The sequence below is a fragment of the Anolis sagrei genome, chromosome 6 (assembly GCF_037176765.1).
Source record: "Anolis sagrei isolate rAnoSag1 chromosome 6, rAnoSag1.mat, whole genome shotgun sequence".
Lineage (NCBI taxonomy): Eukaryota > Metazoa > Chordata > Lepidosauria > Squamata > Dactyloidae > Anolis > Anolis sagrei.
In genome coordinates, this window is record NC_090026.1 from 66,274,581 (window position 1) to 66,284,751 (window position 10,171).

At 40.2% G+C, this 10,171-nt stretch overlaps 1 protein-coding gene across 1 annotated transcript in view; it reads right to left on the reverse strand.

Annotated features, from left to right (window-relative positions):
* Window positions 1-2,192: 2,192 nt before the first annotated feature.
* Window positions 2,193-10,171, reverse strand: part of VOPP1 (VOPP1 WW domain binding protein) — a 59,045-nt gene continuing 51,066 nt past the window's right edge. Inside the window, exons 4-5 of the mRNA XM_060781562.2 lie at window positions 7,325-7,461; window positions 2,193-5,053 (exon numbers count right to left, since the gene is read on the reverse strand). Coding sequence (XP_060637545.1) covers window positions 4,872-5,053; window positions 7,325-7,461 — 319 coding nt within the window. The 3' untranslated portion in view covers window positions 2,193-4,871. The remainder of the gene's footprint in view (window positions 5,054-7,324; window positions 7,462-10,171) is intronic.

The window sequence follows — 10,171 nt, forward strand, 5'->3', positions numbered from 1 at the left end:
TGTTGAATCTAAAGTGAATCTAACCTTTGGACAAGAACTCCTTAATAGCCCCAATAGTTGCTACCTTCAAATACTCAGTTCACTCAAAATAGCTTTTTCACTCATATTACAGTTACATTTTCTACTTCTTACACATACCCTTTCATCAAGAATGAATATTCTTAGGACCAGAACATTGCCAGATCGTCATACTACAGGGTGAGGCAGCATAACTTCCTTTTTTTAAAACTTAATAAAACTCATTGTATGAATCAGAATTTTTTTATATAATGTAGCCGCATACCTAAAGTTTTGTTTTATGTAGTTTTGAAGATTTATTTATTTATTTATTTATTTATGTATTTCTTTATTTATTTTGGGCACTTCTATCCCACCCTTCTCAACCCCTAGGGGGGACTCAGGGCAGCTTACAACCGGCACAATTCGATGCCAACAATTAAACAGATAAAATACATAACAACAATAACCACAATAGTGAAAACATTCAATTAATACAATAACTAAAATGCCAATCTAGTGGCCAACGTTCACCGAATTCTAAAATCCGTAAGTCCATTCAGCATTACCACAGTCCTTTCCAAATTCTGGTCATCATTACCTTGTCCGTGTGCCAGAATACCCAAAGGCCTGGTCCCATATCCATGTTTTCAGCTTCCTTCTGAAGGAGAGGAGGGATGTTGATGACCTAATTTCCACAGGCGAGGGGCCACCACTGAGAAGGCCCTGTCCCTCGTCCCTACCAGCCTCACTTGTGATATAGGCGGGGCCGAGAGCAGGTCCTCCCCAGAAGATCTTAAACTCTGAGGTAGGACATAGAAGGAGATACGTTCGGACAGGTACACTGGGCCGGATCCGTATAGGGTTTTATAGGTCAAAACCAGCACTTTGAATTGTGCTCGGAACTGGATCGGAAATTAGGTAGGTGACATCCCCCATTCTCCATACACTGAGTAAACCAATTTATGGTGTTTGTCAATACTCTTGCCAGCATAGCAGGTGTTATGTTGGCAATTTCTTCCTGGATGTTGGTCTTCAAATCTTATAGGGTCCTTAGATGGTTCACATAAACACGGATTTCAAAAAACCCCACAGAAAAAATAACAAGGGGCCAAATCTGGAGAGCAGGCCGGCCACTCCAAATCCGCTCGAAAAGTAGGCCTCAACGGCAAAAGCACGCTCCTCACTGTTCCAATGCATGATGGCGACTGAACTGTGTCAGGACAAAACTTTATTTCCCGCCTCTCAAACGAGACCACTAGCGCTCCGCTACGTCTTCAACCGACTAATGGCACGCATTTTTAAAAAAGGAAGTTATGCTGCCTCACCCTGTACCTTAATGGAAATTTTGAGGTCTCTGGTCCTGCCAGCAGGTTTGTACAATGTGAATAAAGCCTGAGAAAGGACAGGGCATGGTGCAAATTTGATGTTGGGAGATATGAAGGAAGTAAAAAATCTTCAGAGCATACAGCAGTGTGGGAAGGATCATTTTTACGAATTGTCACTGTAATTGTCACCAAATCAAATATATTTAGGAGGCTGTATGCCAAATGGCAATAAGTGTCTGGTAATAAAATCTATCTGGGGTACAATTACAATTGAAAACTGATGCTAACTTATCATTTCAGATCACGTTAAATATTAACTTTTAAACCTGAAGACTTCTAGTCTAGACTGTAATAGGTGCTGCACCCTCTTAAACACTTTACAACACCTTACATAAGTGGTAAGTAATCTATACTCCTCCAAATCCTGTTGGACTGCAGTTCCAATTATCCTAAAGCTGCATGGTTAGGGATGCTGACAGCTATAGTCCAACAATATGTGTAAGTTCACAAGTTTCCCACCCCTGATGTATAGGCTTCAAGTATACATCATACTGGACAATCAATGCTTGGTATTTTACAAAACATGATGTGTATTTCTCAAATATCCTCAGATTTTCTACACATTACATTCTGGAAATTCTCCATTTTACCTTTAATTACAGTATGGGAAAAACAGTGTCAGCATCTTCTGCCAAGAAAAGTACAACTGTGGAGTTTATTTTCAAAAGGTACCAAATACAAAACGAAAAATGAGGTGGTGACATATTGTTGGCTAGGAGTCAAGTGCTATCCAAATGTGTCGAATCACTTTGGTACAGGTATTGGAAAATTACATTTTATAGCAAAAATATGCATATTATCAGGCGGTTTTCTGATTCCTATACAATTTGACCAGGTGGATTTGGAACCTTTTGGAAATAAGCTTCACAATTGTACACCACACCTGGTGGCCTGGCCGCTCGAGCATAAATAAGGGTCCTGGCAGTTGGGGAAAGAACTATTACACCAGGGGTCCTCAAACTATGGCCCGGGGGCTGAATACGGCCCTCCAAGGTAATTTATCCAGCCCTTGCTCAGGGTCAACCTAAGTCTAAAACAACTTGAAAGCAAACAACAACAACAATCCTTTCTCATCAGTCAAAAGTAGGCCCACACTTCCCATTGAAATACTAATAAGTTTATTGACTTTCTTCATTTTAATTATTGTATTGTTTTAAGTGGTTTTTTTGCACTACAAATAAGATATGTGCAGTGTGCATAGGAATTCATTCATGGTTTTTTCAAATTATAATTCGGCCCTCCAACAGTTTGAGGGACTGTGACCTGGCTCTTGGTTTAAAAAGTTTGTGGACCCCTGTATTACACTATGTAATACAACATTTTTTATGGGTTATGAATGCCATTTTCTAATTGGTTCTATCACAAAAAAAAATGGAAAAATGTATTATACTGCAAAAACTGAGTTTTTGCGGGACATCCTGCAGCACGTTTTGCTCTAGTTGTTCAACGAGTATCTCATCAAGTCTCAACCAATTCAACATAGTTTGTCGCAGCCACAAAAACAAAGTTTCTGGAGTATAACAACTACTTTCAAAGTACGTCCCGCACAATTAAACAGAAAAGAACACTTTCAAAACAGGAACGGTTTTTTTCTTCAAATTTTGTTACATAATGTTATTCAATGTTAGAGGAAACATCTCTAACACATAGTCTCACTTCCCTTGGAATGGCACTAGAAGGCATGCCTTTCTAACGCCAAGGAGAGTACAGATTATTTTTCACAAACATAAACAATGGGATACAGTCACGTTCATCTTTGATGTCTTGACTCTCCATTTTAACCATTTTAATTTATACATAATCTATTTTGATATCTTGAAGAACTTCCAAACACTTATTTTGTGCCCGGTAAATCTCAGATATTATGAAATTAATTTTGAATGCAACAGATAGGTGGAAGCCATCTTGAGGAGATGGTTTAAAATGTTATGCTTGGTGCACCGGGATTGTGGCGCAGCTGGCTGAGTGTCAGCTGCATTAAGATCACTCTGACCAAAAGGTCATGAGTTCGAAGCCAGCCCAGGTTGGAGTGGGTTTCCAACCAATTGTGTAGCCTGTTGTCGACCTTTGCAACCCAAAAGACAGTTGCATCTGTCAAGTAGGAAAATTAGGTACCACTTTAAAAGTGTGGGGAGGCTAAATTAACTAATTTATGAGGCCATAAAAAAAGACTCCAGCAAGCACTCCAGCAAAAGCATGCGGGGAATGCGGAAGAACTTCATCAGTGTCGCAGATGGACGATGAAAGCGACAGCTCCCCTGGCAGCCAGAAAAATTAAATAGCCTCTGTCTATGTCTGTATATGTTGTATGTCAAAATTGGCATTGAATGTTTGCCATATATGTGTACACTGTAATCCGCCCTGAGTCCCCTGCGGGGTGAGAAGGGCGGAATATAAATGCTGTAAATAAATAAAAATAGTCTTAAAAATGAATGTAAGACTGAAAGGAATATGGAGGAGAAATACTGATCATCCAGGTCAAATCTAAGGGCCATTTTACTCATGAAACCAAGCCAAGTGCATGTTTGCCTTCACAAAGTCCCTGCATGTCATGTATCTGTCTTGCAAACCATGGCTCCCCGTGTTCTACACACCTGTCTCTCAGATCCTTAATAGCAGACATAATTCACCTTCAATGTACACAATGAGGGGCTTATGGGTGCCCACAGCAAAACCATTTCTAACTTCTGAAAATCTCTGTAGTTTAAAAATATTTATTAGGCAATTCAACTTTTCTGTGGTTAGACCTGGACCTGTCACTTTTCCCCAAACAAAACCAATGATTTGTTATTACATTCATATCACCATATTGCCATTTTAACTATAGGCAACAAGAGGCTCCACCACTCCCCCAATTCACTCTGGCAGAGACAAAAATAGAGCCAGAGTTAGAAGAGTGGGGTTGAGACATGTGGGATGGTACAACCTTGTTCCATCTCATGGTTGTGCTATTGAAACATAGGTGGGTCTTATTCCAAGATAGAGACTGTTCTTACACATTGTCTTGCCGAAGTTGCTTGGAGACATCTTCATCCAGTCCTTTCTCAGTTCTCGGAGCTTTTTTTAGCAGAGACAACCCATCTTCCTTATTAAAATTATTTGAGCTATCTCCTCTTCATATTTGCTGATGTCTCCTTCTACTATTTAAAATTTTGGAAAGAGCTCTGGGACATTTAGGCCGGGAGACATTGTTCTGTGCCACAACAATGCCATAATATATGCATTGAGACCACAATTGAGAGTAATTTTAAAAGCAGATTGTATGGGATATAAATATTGGTTTAGAAACACACACACATACAAAAAAAAAAGACTTTCGCTTGGAATATACCAAACAATAATTCACCCGATGCTGCAAATCTGCCACTCTTGTTCAAATAATACTAACTGTGAAAAGAGTAAAGGATGCTGGAGCACTAAGAAATGTTTCATAGCTCCCAATCCTGTCTCTTTCTAGCCAAGTCACCACATCCTGCAACCCTGAGGTTACGTTGAAGATTTCACAGCCTGCTCATACGGTGGAGGAGGGGTGTTGCAATACGAAGGAGGGGGTGGGTAAACTGGGTTCACGTGTGGAAATTTTGGCTGGACGTGGTAAGTCATTGCCATAGGGCTCATCACAGCTCCCTCTGGCTCCGGGTAGTATGCCATTCCTGGCTGCTGTGTGCCTGAAAGAGAAAGACAAAGGATAATTTAAACTGTGAATTTTAACCTGCACTAGCCATCCCCTGCCACGCATTGCTGTGGCCTAATCTGGTGATCTGGAAAATAAAGTAATGAGAAAGTGTTGGTTTCTAATATATGTAATTTCTTTATTATTATTATTATTATTATTATTATTATTATTAACTTTATTTGTACCCCGCTAACAACTCCCGAAGGACTCGATGCGGCTTACACAGGCCAAGATCTCAACAAAACAACAGCATAACAAACACATAACTTAAAGGAAATCAACATTAAAACAAAAGCAGTAAACAATAAAAACAATACACCATGACACAATAAAACTATGCTTTATGCTTGTGGGTAAACAGTATTTCTTCTTGTTTCTTTGTCAGTGTTGATGTAGAGATTGTCTGGTTTGTCTACTCTGGAACATCTAGAAATGCATTTTTCTGTAAACTGAGTACTTTATTACAGGTGATTTTTTTATCCTCATGTCTATCTTTACTTAGACAAATCTTTTTGACGTCCCTTCTCACTATGGTGTGATTTTAAAAGTTTTTTTTTTATGAGCCTGAGCACTGGAACTCGTTCCTTTACAACAAAAAAGACCACAAACCAAAGCACATCTCAAACCTGTGAATTCATCTTCTCCAAAGAACAACATGTACTCTGCAAGGAAATATATGTGTTAACGCTAGATCTCTGTGTTCCTGATGAGAGATAGGGAAAGAACTAAAAACAGAGATGCTCAGGCAGCTATCCTCTTTGACCTTGTGGTCAAATCTAAATGCCAATCTAAAAATCTAAAAGCCAATCTAAATGCTGCTTTCAACAGACCCCTTTTTCTGGTTGCTCTAGAAGAGCAGGGAGGAAGGTGCTAGTCAAGTTAGGCCTTGCAGCTCAGTCACATCTCAGCACTCAGACTTAGCAAACCATAAAAAACAGAACTATGAGAAATAGTTGAAAGGCTGATTACATCTCAGTCGTCTTGTGAACTTGCTCAGACTGAAGTCACACTCTGTGATATTTTGCAGAAAATTTCCAGACAAATAAACCAGTTACTATATGGAAAAGGACATTACCCAAGCAAGGCCTGTAACTGGGGGTGGGGGTGGGGGTGGGGGGGCTTGAGGGGCTTCAGCCCCCCCCCCCCCTGAAATTCTCAGGGTGTCTGCGAGAAGGCCTTACTGGTACATTATTTAAACGGTTATGTTTATTCATATCATGATCTGATCACCATGCTCAATATATCCCATATGTATGGGGATACACTCTCCTGAGCACACCCCCCCCAAAAATTAAACAGCCCCCCCTCGAATCAAACTTAGCCCCCCCCCCCCCCGAATCAAAATCCTGGCTATGGGCCTGACCCAAGCTTTAGGACAGATGCTAACAATACTAGCCTAGAGGGATCAAATGCCTGATGTAAGGCACCTACATTAGCTCCATCCTCCATTAGTAGATGCAAAAAGATTTTTTTTTAATTCTCCAGTTTCTCTGTGGTTGCTACAATGATTCCTATTATTACTATCTGGATTTCTAAATTCTAGCTCTGAGGTAACTGTAGCTTATCAGTTTGTATATCTTTCCAAAAACCACATTGCATTTGAGAGTTATCACTATGATTTGGGTAGGTATCAGAGAACTGTGACTATTCAATAATGTTTTATTTTATTTGCCAAAGCAAACACTTGTATTCCATTCAAATTAATGACAATATGACATCAGGAATTCTTGCATTATTAAAGAACACAACAATAGAACAGAAGTAATCGGGATTGTGGCGCAGCTGGCTGAGTGTCAGCTGCATTAAGATCACTCTGACCAAAAGGTCATGAGTTCGAAGCCAGCCCAGGTTGGAGTGGGTTTCCAACCAATTGTGTGCAGCCTGTTGTTGACCTTTGCAACCTGAAAGACAGTTGCATCTGTCAAGTAGGAAAATTAGGTACCACCTTAAAGAGTGTGGAGGCTAAATTAACTGATTTATGAGGCAATAAAGAAGACTCCAGCAAAAACTTTCCAGCGGGGAAGCATGTGGGGAATGCGGAAGTGCTTCATCAGCGTCGCAGATGGACGATGAAAAGCGACAGCTCCCCTGGCGGCCAGAAAAAGTTAAATAGCCTCTGTGTATGTCTGTATATGTTTGTATGTCAAAAATTGGCATTGAATGTTTGCCATATATGTGTACACTGTAATCCGCCCTGAGTCCCCTGCAGAGTGAGAAGGGCGGAATATAAAAACTGTAAATAAATAAATAAATAATCTCCTACCTGCTGTATTGGGGTTAGGTGGCCGAGTATATGACACATTATAAGTTGTTTCGTCAACCAGCGGAGGAGGATACATCCGTCTTCGGATAAAGAAACCAGCCCCACAACAAAACAAAACTCCCATCATCAGCAGGAACCTGAGTAAAGGCGAAAGGAGAGAATATGCTGGCTGAGACCGAGTTTGCATAATGTTCAGCATCACAAGGATCTACTATTCCATAGCCAACCTAAATAATTATAGAAATAAAAATCTGAAGCTCAGAGATCATTGCCTAGCACAGAAGGCAATTCTGAATTATTCTTACATGAAAATAATCTCCTTGCTAGAAAAAAGATATGTGCAGTCTCATGTCCAAGTAATAACCAGTTTATGTCTGCTTCTATTTTTAAGTGAAGAAACTTTGGTAGAAACAGACTTATCACATTCATCCATTTAATGAAACTATCACTTGGCCATCTGTGACAAGTAAGAACTGCCTCCAGGTGAACATAGAGAAGTTTTAATAATATGCTTCTCTGCTTGTTTCTCCAATGAAACTGATGTATAAGCAAGCATTAAAATCAATAAAGAGGGAATCAGACTAGTAGTTTATGCCTTAGTAACTTTCAGTAACTATCCATAAAGCAACAGTAATGTGCAGAGATGCTACTCAAAGTGGTAGTTTTTAGACTAGTACCAGTCTCCAAATCCACCGCCTACTGATCCATGGAATTTCGAGGAAAAAGGTTATCAATGGGCACAAATATGATACTGATCCATGGCACCCTAAAAAAATTACCCTTGCTCTTTGCCATTCAGTAGCAGTTGACTCTCTGCATGTCTTATATTTGCCACTGACATTACCAAAGAGTATAATGAACTCTTGTTATCCACCAGAGTTTGGTTTCAGGATGTCCCTCCCATGGATATAAAAATCCATGGATGCTAATACCCCGGACAGGAAAAGATTCGGAAGTCAACAAGATTTTATTTTTATCTTTTTTTGTTTTGTTTTAATTTTCTTTTCTTTTTTTACCCCCTTTTCCTTTTTATTATATTCCCTTCAACCACTTCACTATTACCCCCATTAGCAGGGAAACCCTTTTACCCTTTTCACTCCAGACAGATATTTCTTCCCACACCCCAGATACTCCTATACCTTCCCTACCAATTTTTTTTTCTCTTCCCCCACAAAATCAATAAAAATGTTCTTTAAAAAATCCATGGATGCTCATTCCATTATATGGGATATAAATGGGACAATGGTATTTGGGGAGGTGGGATAATATTTTTAAGCTATGATAGATGGCATCCATGGGTGCAGAGTCCATGGCTACAGAGCCACAAACAACTTTTTCACGATCTTTGAGGGGGAGGGATAGAGACAGCTGTCTCCACCTTGTCCCCTACAAACAAAGTACAGTAATGCCCCCCCCCCCTCGCTTTACTTGTGACTACCAGCAGTTTAAGTAAATGTAAAGGTTTTCCCCTGACATTATGTCCAGTCGTGTCCAACTCTGGGATGTGGTACTCATCTCCATTTCCAAGCTGAAGAGCCAGCATTGTCCATAGACACTGCCAAGGTCATGTGGCTGGCATGACTACATGGAGTGCTGTTACCTTCCCACCGAAGTGGCACCTATTGATCTACTCACATTTGCATGTAATACAATTGTCTGGTTGATACTGACACGATAAATAAATAAATTTGCATGTTTTCAAACTGCTAGGTTGGCAAAAGCTGGGGCTGACAGTGGAAGGTCACGCCACTCCCCGGATTTGAACCTGCGACCTTTCAGTCAACAAGCACAGCAGCTCAGCAGTTTAACCCACTGTGCCACAGGGGCTCCACCAGCATAAGATACCCTTATGGGTATCTGACATATTATATCCCCCCTCTTATTTACCAGCAATCTAAACCTGGTGGGAAATAAGAGGGGGGATATAACATGTCAGATACCCATAAGGCTCAAACCCAGAACCTCAATCAATGGTTGATACCAAATGAGAGACTTCCCCCAGGCACACAGAAAACTGGGCAACTTGGAAGGCACTGAACAGACTGCGCTCTGGCACCATGAGATGCAAAGCCAACCTTAAGAAATGGGGCTACAAAGTGGAATCCATGACATGCAAGTGTGGAGAAGATCAAACCACAGACCAACCTGAGCCCTGCTACATGCACAATCCCCCACCCACCCCCTTTGTTTATGTTCCCAAGTCACTAAGTTCCCAGTTTTACATATCTACATAGCAACTCTTCAAATGTTTTGGCTTTCTCTCCTTTCTCAGCCTTGATGATGCTGTTGCAAATTTCCATCAGTGACATGGATTTCTCTGAAGGCATTTTTTTTGAAGAACCACCACAGTAAAGGCATAATTAAACCTTCTTATAGTAACACCAGAGGCAGTCCAAGTGGTAGGCTACTGTTCAAAGGACATTTAATCAACTACCAAGCTTGCAAACTTTGTAATTTGTGTTTGCTTGTTTGTTAAAAAATGCAATACAACTGTTTGGTTTGCTCCTGACATAAGGGTCAGCGTATGGTTTGGGTAGAAATGGGTTGTGCATCCCTAGATCTCCCATATGAAATTTCTTCAATTCTACATTATGCAAATTAATTATGCACCTGAAAGTCAAGGACGAACAGACCTGATGCTTTCAGAATTATATGACAAAATGTTCCAGTTTCTTGGTTCCTGTAAGGGTAAGAGACTAACTTTTTAAAATGAAAGCTTAAAATCTAGGACAAATAATGGTCCAAATAGTCCCTGGGTGACATGCCTAGAATCCAGCCAACAAAGAGTATGGCAATTCTATGCACTTACTTTGCATTCTTCTATCAATTTTAATACCACTTTAACTG